The sequence below is a fragment of the Oncorhynchus mykiss genome, chromosome 9 (assembly GCF_057628025.1).
Source record: "Oncorhynchus mykiss isolate SJ-2025 chromosome 9, ASM5762802v1, whole genome shotgun sequence".
In the NCBI taxonomy this organism is placed as follows: domain Eukaryota; kingdom Metazoa; phylum Chordata; class Actinopteri; order Salmoniformes; family Salmonidae; genus Oncorhynchus; species Oncorhynchus mykiss.
In genome coordinates, this window is record NC_143030.1 from 71,910,591 (window position 1) to 71,933,666 (window position 23,076).

At 46.0% G+C, this 23,076-nt stretch overlaps 1 protein-coding gene across 50 annotated transcripts in view; it reads right to left on the bottom strand.

Annotated features, from left to right (window-relative positions):
- The window catches only part of LOC110531242 (E3 ubiquitin-protein ligase HUWE1), a 91,417-nt gene that overhangs the window by 32,934 nt on the left and 35,407 nt on the right, over positions 1–23,076 (bottom strand). For 17 of the 50 annotated variants that reach the window (XM_090185257.1, XM_090185246.1, XM_090185270.1 and 14 more), the window contains exons 39-56: positions 22,166–22,435; positions 21,624–21,776; positions 21,347–21,474; positions 20,786–20,867; positions 20,436–20,612; positions 17,894–18,044; positions 15,673–15,934; positions 13,895–14,075; positions 13,513–13,708; positions 13,090–13,257; positions 12,436–12,578; positions 12,043–12,151; positions 11,599–11,822; positions 7,437–7,648; positions 6,809–6,991; positions 5,056–5,231; positions 1,717–1,938; positions 1,313–1,414 (exon numbers count right to left, since the gene is read on the bottom strand). In XM_090185257.1, the coding sequence (XP_090041383.1) occupies positions 1,313–1,414; positions 1,717–1,938; positions 5,056–5,231; positions 6,809–6,991; positions 7,437–7,648; positions 11,599–11,822; positions 12,043–12,151; positions 12,436–12,578; positions 13,090–13,257; positions 13,513–13,708; positions 13,895–14,075; positions 15,673–15,934; positions 17,894–18,044; positions 20,436–20,612; positions 20,786–20,867; positions 21,347–21,474; positions 21,624–21,776; positions 22,166–22,435 (3,139 nt within the window). The remainder of the gene's footprint in view (positions 1–1,312; positions 1,415–1,716; positions 1,939–5,055; positions 5,232–6,808; positions 6,992–7,436; positions 7,649–11,598; positions 11,823–12,042; positions 12,152–12,435; positions 12,579–13,089; positions 13,258–13,512; positions 13,709–13,894; positions 14,076–15,672; positions 15,935–17,893; positions 18,045–20,435; positions 20,613–20,785; positions 20,868–21,346; positions 21,475–21,623; positions 21,777–22,165; positions 22,436–23,076) is intronic. The other 33 variants (XM_090185274.1, XM_090185267.1, XM_090185263.1 and 30 more) reach the window with 7 other exon arrangements.

A 23,076-nucleotide genomic window follows, 5' to 3' on the forward strand; every position in this document is an offset into this window, starting at 1 on the left:
AGGACAGTGAAGGAGAGTGAGATGGAGGAAAGTGAAGGAGAGTGAGATGGAGGACAGTGAAGGAGAGTGAGATGGAGGACAGTGAAGGAGGGTGAGATGGAGGACAGTGAAGGAGGGTGAGATGGAGGACAGTGAAGGAGGGTGAGATGGAGGACAGTGAAGGAGGGTGAGATGGAGGACAGTGAAGGAGGGTGAGATGGAGGACAGTGAAGGAGGGTGAGATGGAGGACAGTGAAGGAGGGTGAGATGGAGGACAGTGAAGGAGGGTGAGATGGAGGACAGTGAAGGAGAGTGAGATGGAGGACAGTGAAGGAGAGTGAGATGGAGGACAGTGAAGGAGGGTGAGATGGAGGAAAGTGAAGGAGAGTGAGATGGAGGACAGTGAAGGAGAGTGAGATGGAGGACAGTGAAGGAGGGTGAGATGGAGGACAGTGAAGGAGGGTGAGATGGAGGACAGTGAAGGAGGGTGAGATGGAGGACAGTGAAGGAGGGTGAGATGGAGGACAGTGAAGGAGGGTGAGATGGAGGACAGTGAAGGAGAGTGAGATGGAGGACAGTGAAGGAGGGTGAGATGGAGGACAGTGAAGGAGAGTGAGATGGAGGACAGTGAAGGAGGGTGAGATGGAGGACAGTGAAGGAGAGTGAGATGGAGGACAGTGAAGGAGGGTGAGATGGAGGACAGTGAAGGAGAGTGAGATGGAGGACAGTGAAGGAGGGTGAGATGGAGGACAGTGAAGGAGGGTGAGATGGAGGACAGTGAAGGAGAGTGAGATGGAGGACAGTGAAGGAGGGTGAGATGGAGGACAGTGAAGGAGGGTGAGATGGAGGACAGTGAAGGAGGGTGAGATGGAGGACAGTGAAGGAGGGTGAGATGGAGGACAGTGAAGGAGGGTGAGATGGAGGACAGTGAAGGAGGGTGAGATGGAGGACAGTGAAGGAGGGTGAGATGGAGGACAGTGAAGGAGTTGGAGGGTTAGATGGAGGACAGTGAAGGAGTTGGAGGGTGAGATGGACAGTGAAGGAGAGTTGGAGAGACAGTAAAGGACAGTGAAGGAGTTGGAGGGTGAGATGGACAGTGAAGGAGAGTTGGAGAGACAGTAAAGGACAGATGGAGTGAGACCCAACACACTTCGACCCTTTTCACACTAATAACCCCATAGTACTGAATATAACAAATGAAATAGTACTTTAATGCATCTTTATGACAGATCCGAGCCAAACTATACTGCGCTGGCCTGGTTACACACCCACCATAACTGTCGGAATCATGGAGAGGACAACGTGAAAAGAAACCATCAGCGCCAGCACTGACCTTCTCTGTTGGTCTGTAGAGTAGAAGCCTGACTGATATTGGTTGGCGCCTCATCCATCAACACGTCCTCTTGTGATTCGTCCTCACCGCTACCACGCCCCACTGAGTGACAGAACAACAGATATAACAAAATAAAAAAAAATAACCCATCAAGACTGTATTGTATGTGCCCGCACCTTTCACCTTTCATCCCATCAGTCTGATGAGCCCAGTGGTGTATTCAGAGGGGTGAAACGTTAACAGTGTTTCCAATAGAGATGTATGCAAAAGAGTAGAACTCAATTCTGCACGACAGACAATCAGCTATTCTACCCCCCCCCCCCCCCCAAAAAATGTATACCTTAAGGTTTTGTAACGTTTCACCCTTCTGAACAGAGTCCTGGACAGCAGGCTGCTTTGCTTACCGATAATGGAGCTGTTGACGGCGCCGACATCTCTCTCCAACAGCTCGTCTATCAGATCCACCAGCTCGTTCTCTACCTGCATGGCTGTGGTGCTGAGCACCTCCGGCTGTCCAGCGATGACCACTGTGTCTCCCTCCGTCTCTCCATCCATCAGGTCACTGTCTGTCCCTTGGACCCTGTGACTGCCCTCGACCAGAGTCCCCTCAACCTCACCCGAGTCACCTGCAACGAACATGACAGTAAGATGAACGGAACGATAAGCCTAGAAGAGTCCACATTGGGCTTTTCCATTTCCCTTTGCTTCTGTGGAGTACGTGATTGTGTGTAGAGTGAACATATTTGTTAGTACATGTGTATGTGTGTTTATGAGTGCGAACGTGTGTCTGTGTATGTTAATGCAAGGATTAGTACATTGCTAAACATGCCCACTTTGTTGACCTGATAGCCAGCAAGGTGAGAAAAGTAATGTCACCAACAGCACACATGCATAAACATTCTTGTGTAAGGTGAAGCTGGATTGAGTTTTATGATTGTGTGTTTTCCTGTGTGCCAGATATTGTTGTGGGGAGAGGCCAGTGGGAAGTGCTCATTTTGGAAGTGGGCTGCTCATTGGACGGCTACATCGAACAGGCCTTGGCTGAGAAGCCGCTTCTGTACCAGCACCCCGTGGCATGCTGGGACAGCCTCGGGTGGAGGTGCCAGCTGGTAGTGCTGATATTTGGCAGTCTCGGCCATGTACACAGGCTTGCAGGGAGTGGCCTCCAGATTGAGTGACTGACAAAAACGAGGGCAAAGCAATTGGCTAGGTACTGCTCCGTTTCAGCTGCCGTGGGCAGCCTAGCTGTTTGGGAGAAGGGGGTGCTTTCTGTACGCTTGCAGGGACCTTTGAAATGTTTGGATCCTTTTTTTTGGTGGATTCAAATAAAGTATTTAAAAATGTGTGTGAGTGTGATTATATATAGTACGTGGACACCTGCTTGTCCCAACTTTGCTGCTATAACAACCTCCACTCTTCTGGGAAGGCTTTTCACTAGATGTTGGAACATTGCTGCGGGGACTTGCTTCCATTCAGCCACAAGAGCATTATTAAGGTCGGACACGGATGTTGGGGGATTAGGCCTGACTCACAGTCCGCGATCAAATTCATCCCAAAGATGTTTGATGGGGTTGAGGTCAGGGCTCTGTGCATGGTAGTCAAGTTCTTCCAAACCATTTCTGTACGGACCTCACTTTGTGCCTGGGGGCATTGTCATGCTGAAACAATAAAGGGCCTTCCCCAAACTGTTGCCACAAAGTTGGAAGCACAGAATCGTCTCGAATGTCATTGTACGCTGTCACATTAAGATTTCCCTTCACTGGAACTAAGGGGCCTAGCCCGAACCATGAAAAACAGCCACAGACCATTATTCCTTCTCCACCAAACTTGACAACTGGCTCTAATGAGGACCGCCACAGGAAAGGAAGACAGAGTTACCTCTGCTGCAGAGGATATGTTCATTAGAGTTACCAGCCTCAGAAATAGCAGCCCAAATAAATGCTTCACAGAGTTCAATAACAGACACATCTCAACATCAACTATTCAGAAGAGACTGTGTGAATCAGGCCTTCATGGTTGAATTGCTGCAAAGAAACCACTACTAAAGGACACCAATAAGAAGAGACTTGTTTGGGCCAAGAAACACAAGCAATGAACATTAAACCGGTGGAAATCTGTCCTTTGGTCTGATGAATCCAAATGAGATTTTTGGTTCCAACCGCTGTGTCTTTGCGAGACGCAGAGTAGATGAACGGATGATCTCTGCATGTGTGGTTCCCACAGTGAAGCATGGAGGTGGTGTGATGGTGCTTTGCTGCTGACCATGTCTGTGATCCATTTTGAATTCAAAACTTCCTCTCACTGTCAACAGCGTTTATTTTCAGCAAACTGAACATATGTTCATACAAATATTTAGACAAGATTCAACAACTTAGACATAAACTGAACAATTTCCACAGACATGAGACTAACAGAAATGGAATAATGAGTCCTTCAACAAAAGGGGGTCAAAATCAAAATTAACAGTCAGTATCTAGTGTTGCCACCAGCTGCATTAAGTACTGCAGTGCATCTCCTCCTCATGGACTGAACCAGATTTGCCCGTTCTTGCTGTGAGATGTTACCCCACTCTTCCACCAAGGCACCTGCAAGTTCCCGGACATTTCTGGGGGGGTGGCCCTATCCCTCACCCTCCGATCCAAAAGGTCCCAGACTTGCTCAATGGGATTGAGATCCGGGCTCTTCGCTGGTCATGGCAGAACACTGGCATTCCAAGAAATCACACACAGAACGAGCAGTATGGCTGGTGGCATTGTCATGCTGGAGGAGTCAGGATGAGCCTGCAGGAAGGGTACCACATGAGGCAGGAGGCTGTCTCCCCTGTAACGCACAACGTTGAGATTGCCTGCAATGACAACAAGCTCAGTCCGATGATGCTGTGACACACCGCCCCACACCATGACGACCCTCCACCTCCAAATCGATCCCTCTCCAGAGTACAGGCCTCGGTGTAACACTCATTCCTTCGACGATAAACGCGAATACGACCATCTCCCCTGGTGAGACAAAACTGTGACTAGTCAGTGAAGAGCACTTTTTGCCGGTCCTGTCTGGTTCAGCGACGGTGGGTTAGTGCCCATAGGTAACGTTGTTGCCGGTGATGTCTGGTGAGAACCTGACTTACAACAGGCCTACAAGCCCTCAGTCTAGCCTCTCTGTCTATTGTGGACAGTCTGAGCACTGATGAAAAGATTGGGCATTCTTGGTGTAACTCAGGCAGTTGTTAATGCCATCCTGTACCGGTGTGATGTTCGGATGTACCGATCCTGTGCAGGTGTTACACGTGGTCTGCCACTGCGAGGATGATCAGCTGCCGTCCTGTCTCCCTGTAGCGCCGTCTTAGGCGTCGCACAGCACGGACATTGCAATTTATAGCCCTGGCCACATCTGCAGTCCTCATGCCTCCTTGCAGCATGCCCAAGGCACGTTCACACAGATGAGCAGGGACCCTGGGCATCTTTCTTTTGGTGTTTTTCAGAGTCAGTAGAAAGGCCTCTTTAGTGTCCTAAGTTTTCATAACTGTGACCTTAATTGCCTACAGTCTATAAGCTGTTAGTGTCTTAATGACCATTCCACATTAATTGTTTATGGTTCATTGAACAAGCATGGGAAACAGTGTTAAAACCCTTTACAATGAAGGTCTGTGAAGTTATTTGGATTTTTATGAATTATCTTTGAAAGACAGGGTCCTGAAAAAAGGAAGTTTCTTTTTTTAGACAGACAGAGAGAGACAGACGTATCACCTGTGGTACCTTGTGTGTTGCTGTTTGAGTCCCTGGCGGCTCCCACAGTGTCATGCTCAGCCTTGTTCTTGCTGGATCCCCCCTTCCCTCCAAACAGGCTGCTGGGCTGGTTGACGATACGGGACAGAGTCTCCAGGGGTTTCAGAGCTGCATTCACCGTGTTGGCCATGTTAGGACTGAGATAAGAGAAGAAATCAATGAGAAAACATGCAGAAATCATTCAGCATGGGGGGGGGGGGGGGGGGGGGGGGGGCTGGTAGCCTACACGCACTGGCAAAGACTCATGTGGCAAGCAGACACTGGAATAACTGAGTGACAGAGCTTGGCATAGGTGCTTTTTTGAGTGGGACTTGAAGAACATGCCCAGAACCGGTTCCCATACTTTTAAAGTAACAGTTCTATTCCGGAACAGATTCACTTCTGTTCCAGGTCCTGTTCCTCAAATAATAATGTTTTCTTTTCAGGTTCTGTTCCCTAAACTGGTTCCAACCCCTGCTCAGCACTCTATTCTCCATCTAAATCACTCTAACATAAATGCAAATGCAATTGAAAATCACAAACACTTCATGATTGCATTTGAATAATCTGAATGCGGATAAATGGTGATGGGTTAGAGGTTGTTTCGAAACAGACCTGGGGCTTTCCCAGCCGGATACAATATGAATAAGTACATTTTAAAAACAGAGATCCGGGCGTCTCCAACACCCGGTTGTATTTGTACTTTATTAACCAGAACGGAGCGTGAACAACAGCGCCTGTACGGTGCTAGTGATCAGGGGAGGGGCCGTGCAGGGTGTCTCCCCACTGCGAGTGACACAGGAGCAGGAATAGAAACAGAGACGGCAAGCACTGTTAAGTCACGTGAGTAGACTAACTTTTTGCTTGTTATTTCTCATCCCATCCGGTTACATTGTACCCTTCTTGACTGCACCAAAACTTGAGAAGCTAGTCAAGCTAGCTAGCTAGGCTAATTGAGGCTAGCCTACAAAACATTACTGCACTTCTACCCAACCTACAGCTAAAAACAACAACTCTGTTTGGATTATAAATAGCAGCCCACCGGTTGGCTTTTGGCTGTTGTAATCTTCTCATTTAATACTGTCATTTTAATTCCATCTTCCATTGATTAGATAACTCCTACTTGCTTGCCAAACAAGCTGCCATGCAATGTTCTCTCTATCGGTGGGAGGAGCAAGGAACAGAACACATGCCTTTTTTGTAACTTTTTCCAAATAATTAATAGTCGCATGCAGCCTATATGTTTTGATTTCAAAGACATTAAGGTTTGTAGGCCTATCACAAGTAAAGTTACCAATTAAGTCTTCATTTCAAATGATAACTTTTACCCGCAACACAGAAAAGCCCGCTCCATGTGCGCACTGCAATTGTTTGAGAACAATAACCTTTTCTTATATGTGAATCCCCCCGAGAGAGGGTGAATGTGAATCCCCCCGAGAGAGGGTGAATGTGAATCCCCCCGAGAGAGGGTGAATGTGAATCCCCCCGAGAGAGGGTGAATGTGAATCCCCCCGAGAGAGGGTGAATGTGAATCCCCCCGAGAGAGGGTGAATGTGAATCCCCCGAGAGAGGGTGAATGTGAATCCTCCGTGAGAGGGTGAATGTGAATCCTACGTGAGAGGGTGAATGTGAATCCTACGTGAGAGGGTGAATGTGAATCCTCCGTGAGAGGGTGAATGTGAATCCTCCGTGAGAGGGTGAGCAGGGGGTTTGAGAGCATCAGAGGTGTGTGTACCTGGACAGGTCGAGGCTGTGTGGTACTCTAGCCAGGTCGTTAACCAGTCCCTTCTTGAGGAAGAGACGTATGATGTTGTTCATGCCGTTGTGCTGCGTCTTGGCTGCCGCCGTGCTGTAGAAGCTAGAGGTGGACGGACACGACTCCATGATGGTGCTGATGATACACATCACTGCCTGGAGCCTGGGGGGGGGAGGGGTCAGTAAATGTTAATTATAAACTGCATAATAAAGTTGAAGCATTAACTGGCTCTGATGGCTATTTCACTCAGTACACAACAGTGATATCTATTAGGGTTGGGCTGTATACAGATGTTCATATACGGTATTACCAGAAGTGTACACAAGAGGCACTATTTCTAAATCGATATAAAAAAAAAATTACGCACAAAACAATTTTAGGCAACAGAGATCTTGTTCCAGGAGGGGATTGATTGTCTCTGCTGTAGCCACTTAGATAGCAAGTTAGCAAACCAAATGCATAGCTAGAGCCCTGACCTGGATATCATTTATTTGACACGTCTTCAGACTTTTTCCAGTTATACTTAACTGATCGTTATAAGCAGTGGCATAGCACGCACCGCCGCAAGGTTGACACACACACACACACACAATTCTCTCTCACACACCTGGCGTGTTTCTCCGTGCCCTCTGCCATGGCCAGCGCCCGGCTGAGTGCGGCCTTCACCTCGTTGACCAGAGCCACCTGTGCGTCAGTGCCTGTGCCGGCGGCTGCCAAGCTGGCCAGGAACAGACGTGCCAGGGCAGGGGTGTCCTTATCCTCAGAGCTCTGGGTGTGGGGCAACAGGTGGTCCAGCACGAAAGCTAAGACACTACAGTCCTGCAGGGGGAGAGAGAGAAAACAAAGCTAGTCAGGAGGACAAGTATTATACCCAACAAATATAGAACGGTGCAGCATAGGGAGAGAGAACAGTAGAGTTGGACCCCTGGGTGGTCCGGCACAAAGGCCATGAGAGGACTAGAGTCAATACTGAGGAACTTATTGGACAAACTTATACATAATGCCAGTCAGCACGACAGCCTTTGATCGAAGCTCAATGTTAAATTTACATCTCCCTACCATTATATCTAAGACAACATGACACCAGTGTCGTAGACGCTCCCTGGCCCTCGTCATTAGCCAATGGGCTGTTTCCGAGAACCACATACTGGACTTTTAACAGGGTCAATAGCATGAAGAAAAAAGACAATGTCTTTCCCCGACCTAGCTCACTATCTAGGCGTCAGATAAGAACGAGAATACAGGGTCCATAAAGTGACGATTAGACTTGCCACCTTTCAGACTGAATAAGTTTGTAGGGGCAAAAGTTAATGGAAGTATAATTTATCACTCTCACATGCTTATTTCTGTCCATTTAGAACTAACAACGTTCTACCTTCTGTAGTATTTCTGACAACGCTAACATCTTAGCGACCTACAGGAGCACTAATCAGTCAGCAATAGTAGGCAGGTTGCTTAGGATTCAAACCTTCTCAAACAGCCTTACAGGGAGGAGGTCAGAGACCTGGCCGTGTGGTACCAGGACAACAACCTCTCCCTCAACGTGATCAAGACAAAGGAGATTGTGGACTACAGGAAAAAGAGGACCGAGCACACCCCCATTCTCATCGACAGGGTTGAGTGGAGCAGGTTGAGAGCTTCAAGTTCCTTGGCATCTACATCACCAACAAACTAACATGGTCCAAGTACACCAAGACAGTCGTGAAGAGGACAAAACAAAACCTATTCCCCTCAGAAAACTGAAAAGATTTGGCATGGGTCCTCAGATCCTCAAAAGGTTCTACAGCCTGGTATGGCAACTGCAAGGCACTATTGAGGGTAGTGTGAATGGCCCAGTACTCCACTGGGGCCAAGCTTCCCGCCATCCAGGACCTCTATACCAGGCAGTGGTCAGAGGAAGGCCCTAAAAATCGTCAAAGACTCCAGCCACCCTAGTCATTGGCTGTTCTCCACGCTACCACACAGCAAGCAGTACCAGAACGCCAAATCTAGGTCCAAGAGGCTTCTAAAACAGCTTCTACCCCCAAGCCATAAGACTCCTGAACATCTAGTCAAATGGCTACCCAGACAATTCACATTGCGCCCCTTCCCTACAACACTGCCACTCTCTGTTGTCATCAAGGCAAATCCAATCAAAAATCAAATCAAATCAAATTTATTTATATAGCCCTTGTACATCAGCTGATATCTCAAAGTGCTGTACAGAAACCCAGCCTAAAACCCCAAACAGCAAGCAATGCAGGTGTAGAAGCACGGTGGCTAGGAAAAACTCCCTAGAAAGGCCAAAACCTAGGAAGAAACCTAGAGAGGAACCAGGCTATGTGGGGTGGCCAGTCCTCTTCTGGCTGTGCCGGGTGGAGATTATAACAGAACATGGCCAAGATGTATAGTATAGTCACAGGAATAGTATAGTCACTTAAATTCTACCTACATGTACATACTACCTCAACTAACTGACCCCCCCCCCCCCTGTATATGTGTGTTTGTGTGTGTGTGTGTGATATATATATATATATATATATATATTTTTTTTTACTGCTGCTCTTTAATTACTTCTTACTTTTATTCTTATCTGTATTTTTTGAAACTCCACTGTCGGTTAGGGGCTCGTAAGTAAGCATTTCACTGTAAGGTCTACACTGGTTATATTCGGCGCACGTGACTGATTAGATTTATTCATACTCTTCAGTGGAATAATGAAATTCACAGTGTCCTGCTACTACATAAATAAAATACAGTAGTAGTCAAAAGTTTTAGAACACCTACTCATTCAATGGTTTTTCTTTATCTTGACACTCTTGGCATTCTCTCAAATAGTTGCACCTGGAATGCTATTCCGACAGTCTTGAAGGAGTTCCCACATATGCTGAGCACTTATTGACTGCTTTTCCTTCACTCTGCGGTCCAACTCATCCCAAACCATCTCAAATTGGGTTTAGGTCAGGTGATCTGATGCAGGACTCCATCACTCTCCTTTTTGGTCAGATAGCCAAAAAGGCACCTAAAGACTCCATGAGAAACAAGATTCACCGGTCTGATGAAACCAAGATACAACTCTCCAGCCTGAATATCACATCTGGAGGAAACCTGGCACCACCCCTACAGTGAAGCATGGTGGTGGCAGCATCATGCTGTGGGGATGTTTTTCAGTAGCAGGTACTGGGAGACAAGTCAGGACCGAGGGAAAGATGAACGGAGCAAAGTAGAGAGAGATACTTGATGAAGTCCTGAGCGCTCTGGAGCAGGTTCTCAGACTGGGGCGACGGTTCATCTTCCAACAGGACAACGATCCTAAGCACACAGTCAAGACAACGTAGGAGTAGCTTCGGGACAAGTCTCTGAATGTGCTTGAGTGGCCCAGCCAGAGGCCGGACTTGAACCCGATCTAACATCTCTGGAGAGACCTGAAAATAACTGTGAAGCGACACTCCCCATTCAACCTGACAGAGCTTGAGAGGATCTGCAAAAAAGAATAGGAGAAACTTCCCAAATACAGGTGCCAAGCTACCCAAAAAGACTCGAGGCTGTAATCGCTGCCAAAGGTGCGTCAACAAAGTACTGAGTAAAGGGTCTGAATACTTATGTAAATGTGATCTGTTTTTTTTTTATACATTTGAAAAATAATCTAGAAAGCTGTTTTTCCCTTTGTCATTATGGGGTATTATGTGGAGATTAAATCGTTTGTTTACCTAATCAATGTTAGAATAAGGCTGTAACGTAACAAAATGTGGAAAAGGTGTAGGGGTCTGAACATTTTCCGAATTAACAGTATGTATGCGCGTCTCATTAGGCTGTATGTATTTTTAAATACAGGCCTAGTGTAAATGTATTATAGGGTCAATCTATTACAAATACAAACTTTAGACTAAATATACATTTGACAGAGCACAGCAATCGATAAAACAAGTGGTTCTGAGCTGATGTCAGCATTACACAGGTAAGCTAATGATGAAAGAAAACAGGAATGCAGACAGGCTGTAAAGACCTCTACATCTATATGAGTGACTGTGTACAACACCACCACCTGCTGTTATGTTGGACACCTACGGACCAAAAAAAAACATGTTATGAAATATTGACATGTACTGCCAAAATAAAGATTTAAGGAAATACAGGCAGACACCACATCACAGACAAAACAGCTCACTCAATCTTGTAAGTATAAAAGCAAAGCTTTTGGTGTGTGAAAAAGCCAACACTTTACATTGTATGCAGTACAAACTCACATTATTGTGGGAGCACCTCCGCTAAGAGTCTGAATTAGGCTATTTGAGAAGGTTTGAATCCACAATCAACCTGCCTACGTAAGTTGTTTGAAGTACAATGGACCAACATCGCTACTGTAGAAGATCAAAGTGTGATGGTGTGAATTTGCATTCTGTTTCGTGTTCAAGTAAAGGCTGCGGCAACACAGGGATGAGATGAGTTGAACAGGAGTCTGAACGCATTTTCAAGTACTGAAAGCAGGGTTTCTCCAACTCGAGCCTCAGGATCCCACCGGGTGCACGTTTTGGTTTTTGCCCTTGCACCTACACAGCTGATTCAAATAATGACCTAATCCAGCTCCGATCATTTGAATCAGCTGTGTAGTGTTAGGTAAAAAAAATCTAATAAAAAAGGTGCACCTCTGGGGGTCCTGAGGACAGAGTTGGGGAAACTCCAAGCTTTGATCCCTTTGGGTTCTTAATGCTAAATGTATTACAGTGGTAAAAATCTCAATGCAAACAGACTTTGAAAAATTGAAGTTTTGTCCAGACGAACCAACCCACCTCCTTGATGAGCTCAGACTGTCCGGCCGTGTAGCAGTAGGATGCTATGAGGGTGGCGATGCCCACATAGGACCTGACCAGCTCTGCCAGGAGACGCAGGATGGTGGAGGTGGGCATCAGGGGCTTGGAGGCCTTAGCCTTGGCCCCCTTACCCTCCTCTGAGCTGGCTCCGTTCTCACCCTCCACCTCCTTCTTCTCCTCACGCATTTCCTCTGGAGTAGAGGCTGGGGAGAGGAGATGAGAGGAGTTGAAAGAGAGGAGGGGAAAGAAGAGAGGAGTTGGGATCAAGTAGGGGCAGAGAGGTTGTTACAACACATTTTTAAGGACGCAGTCGTGACAAAATCTTTTTTCATTAATTTTGTGTAAACACTATATTGTATATTTTCATCATAAAATGTAATCAAACAAAAGCAAGAAGTGTAAGGATGTAAATGTAGTCAATACCAGTAGAGGCTGGAGGTGAAGAGCAGGGAGGGAGTGCCTCACCTTCTCCCTGGGGTGTGCCAGACTGAGAGGAGTCAGCCACAGTACCATCTGCAGTAAACACCTGGGCCTGAGAGAACGAGGAGAGGTGGAGAAAATATTACTTACAATATCTAGACTAATACAGCAGTTTTCAAAACATACATAGTAACAAGTTCCCATTGATAATACTCACTCTTGGGCCCTGTTCAGTCGGTGGGAAAACATTTTCAAACGGAGAGGTATAACCTAAACTTCCAATAAGAACACATCTTCTGCTTTCTGTTGCAAAACGTTTCGCTAGTGTATCCACTACTGAAACAGGACCATGGCCAGAAGGACTCTCACAAACAGCCAGCCAGACATGACACTTACGTTGATGTGGAAAGCGGACTGTGAGTCGAAGTCACTGCCCTGTCTGGTGAGTCTGTACTGCTGGTAGACATCATCATCCTGGAGTATCTGACACAGGTCCTGCCCCACGGGCACCGCCACAACAGGCTCCTCTGGACGCTCAGCTACACAAGAGACACACAGGAAGTTAGCCCACAGAACCTTTCACTTTACACACGTGTAGCAGGAACACCTGCTGCTTCCATGAGATATCATAGACTGACCAGGTGAAAGCTCTCTTATTGATGTCACTTGTTAAATCCACTTCAAATCAGTGTAGATGAAGGGGAGGAGACAGGTAAGAAGGATTTTTAAGCCTTGAGACAATTGAGACATGGATAGTGTAATTGTGTCATTCAGAGGGTGAATGCGCAAGAAAAACAGGGTATGGGGGGGGGGGGGTGCAACTCAATATTGGGAAGGTGCTCTTAATGTTTTGTACACTCAGTGTACGGCTTGCTGTCTCAATTCATTGATGTCTTTTCATTCCTCACATCCTCTCTCCTCTTCTCCTAATGCATTGGAGATTAAGAACCGAGGAGAGGGACCTTTGTTCAATATAGTAAAGGAGGCGAGGACATGGGACGCAAGGTATCGAGGAAACACAAATTGGGATAGGGTGCTTGTGGGTCTTACCCTCTTCAGGTGCGTGGTAGGCGGCCAGGGCGTTGAGCATGTCATAGATGACCTCTTTGATGGTGTCAGGGATAGGGGGCAGCGGAGACAGCTTGAGGGGAGTGGTCTTCACCAGCTGCACCGCGTTGGGCCCCTTGATACGCAGGTTCTCAAACTCATCATCTGACGCTGAGCGAGAAAAAGATGTCAACACTTACAGCAACCACACACACACTGTCACATTAAGTCACACTATAAAATAGGGGCACTAGCTGAGAGCTATAGGTGCAAGCGGATAGTTGACTGGCCACAGGTCTGTCAGAGATGTCCAAGATGTATTCAGGAGTAGTTTCATAAAGATTTGGTCCCCACACCACACTGTTTTGCATGGTCCTTTGAACCGGATAGACCTGTGGACATTCAACTATCAGTGTTTTAACGTACCCGTACCAGCGCCGCGGGGTGCCGGTAGGGCGATGCGGACGCAGCTGTTGGCCGTGTCTGCGAAGCAGTCTGGGTTCCGGCAGGCGGCCGGGCCCAGAACACGCAGGATGTAGTTAATCTCTCTGGAGCCCAGAGAGCCTGATACCACACCTGACGTGGTGCTGCCCGCCCCACTGGTCACTGCTGACCGCACCACCTAGAGGTCAGACAGACACTAAGTGCAAATTACAAATGGCTATAGTGCACTACGTTTTAACACTGACTGGGGGTTTCTCAACAGTCTAAAGTTTGTTCCTCTCAGTTTCTCCTTGCCTTCAGCTGCACTGATCAGAAAACTGAAAATAATACCAAACAGTTGAAATAGGTGAAAGTGTTCCAGTACCTTCTCCATGGTGTGTCGTAGCGTGGCAGGGTCCTCGATGATATGTCTGAACAGCAGGGTGACGAGCGGCGTGAAGCCGTTGAACCCTGACCCCTGCGTCAGCCCCAAGATCATCCTGGTACTCTTCAGCTCAGCAAACATCATGGCATAGTGGTGGGTTCTCGTCAGGCGCAGGCACAGCCTGAAGAAACATTATAAATTACACAGTCCAATTGATGCCAGTTCTTCCGGTGCAATTTATATATAGATGTATTTTATGTTACGTTTTCCAGTTGTGATTCAAATGGTCCCATTTTATGACGGACGCAAACCAATTTCCCATTACGGATCAGTTTTATTTTACTATATCAATTGATTTGTACAGCACTTTCATGACCCATTCTCAGTGTGCAACAAGTACTTAGAGTAGACAGCCAGCATGACCTGGGCCGGGTGGGTCTGTCCCCCCTGGGTTCAAAATATTTTGTCTAAGGAGCTCCATGTGTGGCATCGAGGACATTCTAATGCCTTGATTCCATCCGAAATACACAGAAAAATGATTGAATACCTGGAAAATGTAGTTGTGGTATTATGTAGAAAGAGATGACTTTATAATTGAAATCACTGATAATGTAAGAACAAGTAAAATAACATTACTTAAAAAAAAAAAACGTTTCATTTTATTTTTACAATTAATCTTCAAGATTGCTGTCTTATTTATAGTTTTACTGCAAGGAATGAATTCCCACACCATTGGATGTTCTAAGTTGGCTTGAGAAGTATCCATACTGTCATACCGGGATATTTGGTAATACCGGCACTGAACAGAAAGACTTCTATTTTCAACCCCCACTGAGCCTTTGTAGTCTGTAGGTTAGCAATGCTAACAAATATATGTAAAATCCTATAGAGAATGCTAACTAAAAATGCTAAAGAGCGCATTGCGAACATGTTATACAGTCTCTGACCTAAATTATTTGCAGGACTGACATCCCAGCTCAAAGTTATAGAAGTAGCTCAAAAACGCTACTCACAGTTTGCTGCACAAAATAAATATTAGACCGCAAGGCTGTTGATCTAGGAGGGGATTCCCTGCTGTTACCATGCAAAACTTGATTATGAAAGAGGGTAACCACTTAGGTAACAAGCTAATAAATTAGCAAATCAAATGCACAACTGCAGAGCATTTAGCACATTTTAGACAGTTAAGTTATAAGATATCTAGCTGGCAAACATTTAGTTGTGGATTCCGTACTACTCCACAACAAGGCTCCGGTCTCTCATGGTTCTGTGCTTGTAAAGGCCTTACTGGGGACTACCAGTAAGGTTAGTAATTAAAAATGGAAATTAACTCGATATTCCTCATCTCCTAACGTAATGCACGAGTTGACTGCAGGTATTTACATAAAAAGTAGCTACAAATATCCAAATGTATAAAAATAGATCAAACAAAGTATAAACAATAATGACAGTATTGAAAAACTATCCCTTGGTAATTTCCAAATACCCCTGTATATGGTATAATAATAATCACAGTGGTTGTCGAGGGTGCAACAGGTCAGCACCTCAGGTCAGCACCTGTCCTATCAATAGATCGCTAGAAGATGCATATCGTTCCTTCCAGCGAGAGGGGGCTCGACAGAAACTTAAATGAAAAGTAACCTAGTTAATATGATTTTGAAGTGGACAAAGTAGTCAGCTGAAAATGTGTCTAACAAGTTGATTAGGCGACACTAGTGGAAAACGCTGCATTTACATAAGATTCAAGACTTAAAAGAGAACAAAATAAAAGTAGGAACCTTAGTGTGGCGTGGAGGGTGTCTGGGTCCACGGGGACACTGATCATGGATACACAGGCTCTGATGAGCACCGTGGTCATGTCCTCTGTCAGGCCCTGCACCACGATGGCTCCTCCTGCCCCGGTGCGTTCAGACATGGGGTCCAGGGGGGCTGCAGGAGGGGGGGCAGGAGGAGCAGAAGGACCAGAGAAGGACTCCTTTAGTTGAGGGGTAGTGTTGTCATCTTTAGGAGCACTCATCTCCACAGCTACTGGGGCAGAGTCTGAAAGAGAGAGGGGAGGATTTGACTATGGTATTCAACTAAAGTAACAGTATACATAGATTTATACATTTTTCATCTAAACAAAGTGTGCTTTGTGACAATAGCAATGTCTAATAAAAGGTGAACACTTCACACTTTGCTTATAAAACACTGGAGTTGAGCATATTTCTTCCAAAGCTATAAATCTACAGTGCCTTCAGGAAGTATTCACACCCTTTCTACATTTTGATGTTTCAAATTGGGATTTAAATGGATTCAAATCTTTTTTTTTAGATCTACACAAAATACTCTGTCAAATAGAAAGGAAAAGTATATCAAATAAATAAATAAATATTTATTGTAAGATAAGTATTCAACACCTGTTAGAATCACCTTTGACAGCAATTACAGCTATGAGTCTAAGAGCTTTGCACACCTGGATTGTACAATATTTGCTGAATCATTTTCAACTCTTCAAGTTCTGTCAAGTTGGTTGTTGATCATTGCTAGACAGCTATTTTCAAGTCTTGCCACAGATTTTCAAGCTGATTTAACTCAAAACTGTAACTAGGCCACTCAGGAACATTCAATGTCATCTCAGTAAGCAACTCCAGGTTATATTTGGCCTTGTGTTTAAGGTTATTGTCCTGCAGAACTGGTACATTTGTCTTCCAGTGTCTGTTGGAAAGCAGACATTTGTATTTTGCCGGGGCTCAGCACTATTCCATTTCTTTTCATCAAAATAAAAAACTCCCTAGTCCTTGCCGATGACGAGCACATCCATGATGCAGCTACCACCGTGCTTGAAAATATATTTTTTAAAGTGGTACTCAGTGATGTTTGCCCCAAACATATATATTTGTATTCAAAACATGAATATTTGTATTCAAAACATGAAATACATTTCTTTGCATTTTTTTTTGGCAGTTTAGTGCCTAATTACAAATAAAAAAAATGTTTCGCAATATTTTTTATTCTGTACAGGTTTCCCTTTTCACTCTAATTTAGGTTGTTATTGTGGAGTAACAACATTGTTATTGATCCATCCTCAGTTTTCTATCACAGCCATTAATCTCTGTAAAGATTTTAAAATCACCATTGGCCTCTCCGGCAATGGAGTTAGGAAGGACACCTGCAACTTTATAGTGACTGGGTGTATTGACACCATCTAAAATGTAATTAATAACTTCACCATGCTCAAAGGGATATTAAATGTCTGCTTTTTTTTATTGATACCTATCTACCAATAGTTTCCCTTCTTTGCGAGGCATTGGAAAACCTCCCTGGTCTTTGTGGTTGAATCTGTGTTTGAAATTGATGGCACGACTGAAGGATCTTACTGATAATTGTGTGTGGGGGGGGGGTACAGAGAAGGTAATCATTCAAAAATAATGTAAAAAATATTCACAGTGAGTCCATGCAACCCATCATGCGACTTAGGCACATTTTCCCTCCTGAACTTATTTAGGCCATAAAGGGATTGAATACCTAGTGCCCTGACACTTCAGCTTTTCATTAACTCGTAAAAACATAATTCCACTGATATTATGGGGTATTGTGTGTAGGCCAGTGACACAATCTTAATTTAAATTCAGGCTGTAACATCAAAATGTGGAAAAAGTCAAGTGGTGTGAATAATTTCTGAAGGCACTGTAGAAGGCAGTAGGTCCATTATCTGGGTCTCTCTGTCCTACGGCTTGCCCATGTCCCCCTCCTCCTTCTCAGGTATCTGTTCGAGGCTATACTAGAACAGTAGCTCCTATCCAGTCATCACCTGGGTCTGTCTGTGTCTCCTCTGCCTTGTCCCTGTCCCCCTCCTCCTTCTCAGGTATCTGTTCGAGGCTATACTAGAACAGTAGCTCCTATCCAGTCATCACCTGGGTCTGTCTGTGTCTCCTCTGCCTTGTCCCTGTCCCCCTCCTCCTTCTCAGGTATCTGTTCGAGGCTATACTAGAACAGTAGCTCCTATCCAGTCATCACCTGGGTCTGTCTGTGTCTCCTCTGCCTTGCCCCTGTCCCCCTCCTCCTTCTCAGAGTCCGTCATGCTGCCAGTTTTGGCAGGTTTAGGAACGCGAGGCACTCTCTGGACCGTCAGCATCACCGGACGACGGTTACCAGTCTCCTCATTCACCTGGAATAGAACAAAGATATAGAAGTCAACGGTTTCCCAGACACAAATTATGTCCATAACTGGACTGATAAGCACTTTCAATGAATACTCTCCATTGAGCACCAGGATTTATTAAAGTATTCCTAAGTCTAATAACCAAAAAAATCCCCTGTTTGTCGACTCTGTTCCTTTGAGTGGTCTCTGTATAGAAGAGGCTCCCCCACCCACACTCACCGGCGAGTTTATTAGGTACACCACTACTTTCACCAGAATGGATCGCTCCTACGTGGCCATGGCTTGCTATATAAAGCAGGCAGACAGAGGCATTCAGTTACTGTTCAAATGGACATCACAACAGGCAAAACTAGTGACCTAAAAGACTTGGCGCGTGCTATGATCATCGGTGCCAGGCACGCCGGATCCAGTATCTCAGAAACGACAGCCCTGTGGGATTTTCCCAAGAATGGTGACACAAACAAAAAACATCCAGTCAGAGGAAGTCCAGTGGACAAAAACAACTTATTGATGAGAGGTTGAAGGAGAATGGCAAGAATCGAGCAAGCTAACAGGCGGGCCACAAACAGACAAATAAATGGCACAGTACAACGGTGGTTTGCAGACAACCACAACGGGTTCGATTCCGATCAGCTAGGAAGCAGCTCCAGTGGGCACACGATCACTAACACTGGACAATTGAGGACTAGAAAAACATTGTCTGGTCTGACGAACCCCGGTTTCTTTTGAGTCATGCTGATGGCTGAGTCAGGATTTGGTGTAAGCAGCATGAGTCCATGGACCCATCCTGCCTGGTGTCAACGGTACAGGCTGGTGGAGGTGATGTACCGCCGTCCAATCTGCAGCAACTGCATGATGTCATCGCGTCAGCATGGACCAATATCCCAGTGGAATCCATGCCCCGAACAAGTAAGGCTGTTCTGGGAGGCAAAGGGTGGTCCGACCCAGTACTAGATGGGTGTACCTAATAAACTGACCATTGAGTCAGTGTGTACAGTGCATTTTGTTATGTTACAACCTTATTCTAAAATTTATTAAATACAAAATAAATCCTTAGCAATTTGCACACAATACCCCATTATGACAAAGCGAAAAAAATGTATTAAAAAAAATGTAAAGAAAAACCTACATAAATATTCAAACCCTTCGCTACGAGTCTCGAAATTGAGCTCAGGTGCATCCTGTTTCCATTGATCATCCTTGAGATGTTTCCACAACTTGATTCGAGTCCATCTGTGGTAAATTAAATTGATTTGAAAAAGCACACCTGTCTATATCAGGTCCAACAGTTGACAATGCATGTCAGAGCAAAAACCATGAGGTTGGAGTTGTACGTAAAGCTCCAGGACAGGATTGTGGTGAGGCACAGATCTAGGGAGGGGTACCAAAAAATGTCTGCAGCATTGAAGGTCCCCAAGAACACAGTTCCCTCCATCATTCTTAAATGGAAGAAATTTGGAACCACCAAGACTCTTCCTAGAGCGGGCCACCCAGCCAAACTGAGCAGGGGGGTGATAAGGGCCTTGGACAGGGAGGTGACCAAGAACCCGATGGTCACTGACAGAGATCTAGAGTTCCTATGATGAGATAGAAGAACCTTCCAGAAAGACAACAATCTCGGCAGCACTCATCCAATCAGGCCGTTATGGTAGAGCGGCCAGACGGAAGCCACTCCTCAGTAAAAGCCACATGATAGCCCGCTTGGAGTTTGCCAAAAGGCACCTAAAGACTCTCAGACCATGAGAAACAGGATTCTCTGGTCTGATGAAACCAATATTGAATGCTTTGGCCTGAATGCCAAGCGTCACATCTGGAAGGAACCTGGCACCATCCCTACGGTGAAGCATGGTGATGGCAGCATCATGTTGTGGGATGTTTTTCAGCAGCAGGGACTGGGAGACTAGTCAGGATCGAAGCAAAGATGAACGGGGCAAAGCACAAAGAGATCCTTGATGAAAACATGCTCGAATCACTCAGGACCTCAGACTGGGGTGAAGGTTCACCTTCCAACAGGACAACGACCCTAAGCACACAGCCAAGACAACTTCGGGACAAGTCTCTGAATGTCATTGAGTGGCCCAGCAAGAGCCCGAAACTCCCCAAATACAGGTGTGCCAAGCTTGTAGCATCATACCCAAGAAGACTCGAGGCTGTAATCGCTGCCAAATGCGCTTCAACAAAGTACTGAGTAAAGGGTCTGAATGCTTATGTAAATGTGATCTGTTTAATCTTTAATAAATTAGCAAAAATGTCTAAAAACCTGTTTATGCTTTGTCATTATGGGGTATTGTGTGCAGATTGATGAGGGAAGAAAATAAGACTGTAACCTAACAAAACGTGGAAAAAGTCACAGGTCTGAATACTTTCCTAAGGCACTACATACACCTCTCTCTATACCTGGACCATGGTGTTGAACTGTACGGTATATCTCCTGCGTCCCGCGGTGAATCGGACGCTGCTCTCCCCGGCCCTCCAGGCTGAGTCTATAGTGCCGTTGTTAGAGGCAGAGTAGCTGCACCAGCGACCCGACCGGTCGTCAAACCAACGCCAGTTATTACCGTTAGGCTGCAGGTACTGGAGAGAGTGGACGGGGTGTGGGGACGAAAGGATGAGAGGAGAAATTATTATTGATTTATTTTGTAGAGAGAAGGTTGACTAAAAGACCAGACATGGCAATACAATGGTAATCACATGCATACCCTATAATGTGGGTTAATCTTTATGTTGCACGGGGACATTCCTCTTACCTTGTTCATCTGCGCTCTACGTTTAGATGAAACAGCCATTTTCTCATAGAAGTCAATGATCAGCAGCACTGGAGTGATCCACCTGTACACAGTGGGACAGACAACGTTCAGTCGTGTTGTACATTGCCTTTTGTCTGACAGATGCAACGCTTCTACATTTACCTCACCCAAGTACAAAAAATAAGTATCGCTCTAATAAGAAAAGACTTTGTTAAAAAAAAATGAAGATTGTTCATGCCGCCATTTGTAGCAGGACAGTATATTTCTGAAAGGTATTAATTTCCACACGTGTGCTAGCTAGCTAATCTCAATAACGGTCCTTTAGTCCGTTTGCTGGGGGATGGCAGAGCCATGTATTTAGAGACTTGGACAATTGTTTCTGCATTATGATGCAGTGACATGAATGACACTTCAACATTTTATGGCAGCCATGTTAGCTCCCATTATAATTACATGGGAAATATTTAAATAATGCTTTGTAACTGAATTAGAACAATATTCACAATTTAAAAAAAGTTGGCCCAACTCTAAATACACAGCTCTGGGGTTGTTGCTACTCACTTGGGCGTCTGGATGTCCTTCTGCTCCTTGGCAGCCTGAAGACAGGGCTGCACTACTTCTAGCAGCTTGATGAGCACATTGAGGATCCCACTGTTCTCCACCACCCTGGCACACGACAGCTTCAACTCCTACAGGGTAACAGAAGACAGCATGCATCAACATTCAGGGCCGGTGGGGGTGTGCGAGAAAGGAATTACTGTTCATCTATGTGTCTGTCACTAAAGTAGTTTGAGCAGGAGGTTTTTCTGTGTGTGTGTGTGTGTGTGTGTGTGTGTACCTCAAAGAGCAGTGTGAGCAGCAGGATGCGTGTTGCCAGGTTGGAGGCCTGGGGCAGGGTAGCCATCTGTCTGGTCCACTCGGACACAGTCTTGGTGTCACTGGTGGTCAGGGGTATTGCTGCCTTGATGAGCACGTCTGCTGCCTCCCACACCTACACATGTCAAAGATCACATACTTTAATAGATCACACCTTGACATTTCACACAGCAGAGTTTCCCAATCTCTGTCCAGGGACTCCCCCCCGAGTGCACGTTATGGGTTTTGCCCTAGCACTACACAGCTGATAACCAACGCATCAAGATTTGGTTATTTGAATCAGCTGTGTCGTGCTAGGGCAAAAACCAAGACGTGCACCCAGGGGGAGCCCCAAGACAGAGATGGGAAAACCATGACATACAGGACACCGAGAACTCAAATAATTGGTGCAGACTGTCACAAGGGCACCCCTACAGCTGATCGTCCAGAGGTCATTAACAGAGTGACAACACTAGCAATCGTCATCACTTCTCCAAAGCGTTGACCAATTGGTATTACACATACCTGGTTGACCACCTGTCGTAAGATGAGGTCCCTGTACTCGGGACCACTCCTCTTGATGGCGGTCATGAGCAAGTCACAGAGGCGATAGACGGTGTCTGGCAGCTCGTCCAGCAGGTGGAAGCAGCCGGGCAGCATGGAGTCAGTGAAGGCGTGGAGCTCCGTACTGTCCAGGGGCTCGGCCTCCAGGAACCTCTCCAGGCAGCGAGCCTCCTCCTCCTCCGTACGCTCCCTGGCTCTCCTATCGTCCTCCTCGCGATGACGCGCCGCCTCCTGAGAGAAAGACATAGGGAGGGAATGTGAGCACCTGTGGGGGTGAAGTGGTGTGGGCCCAGAAACAGCCCCTAACCAATCTGTGTATACATCAGATAAAAGCAATACGGCTGATATTTCACCAAGTCTATGAAATGAAAAGCTGGAGCTGCAACAATAAATGGAATTCTACACCCAGTTTTTTCCACTAGCGCCGGCTGTCGGCAATACAGATAATTACAGAGGCATTTTCAGCCGGGCACTTTCTCCACTTAAAATGAACTACTTTTCAATTTGCCAGTCAGGAGAGAGAGAGAGAGAGAGAGAGAGAGAGAGGGAGAGAGAGAGAGAGAGAGAGAGAGAAAAAAAGAAGAGTGCCAAGCCCTCTCCTGCTAGAATGAACAACATGCATCTTCTAGTCATCAATTGATAGGACAGGAGCCCGTCAGCCAAAGTGAGAGATGACAGGGACACACTGCTGGTGTGACTGTCAGTCCCGCCTCTCTGTACCTGGGTACAGTCCCGCCTCTCTGTACCTGGGTACAGTCCCGCCTCTCTGTACCTGGGTACAGTCCCGCCTCTCTGTACCTGGGTACAGTCCCGCCTCTCTGTACCTGGGTACAGTCCCGCCTCTCTGTACCTGGGTACAGTCCCGCCTCTCT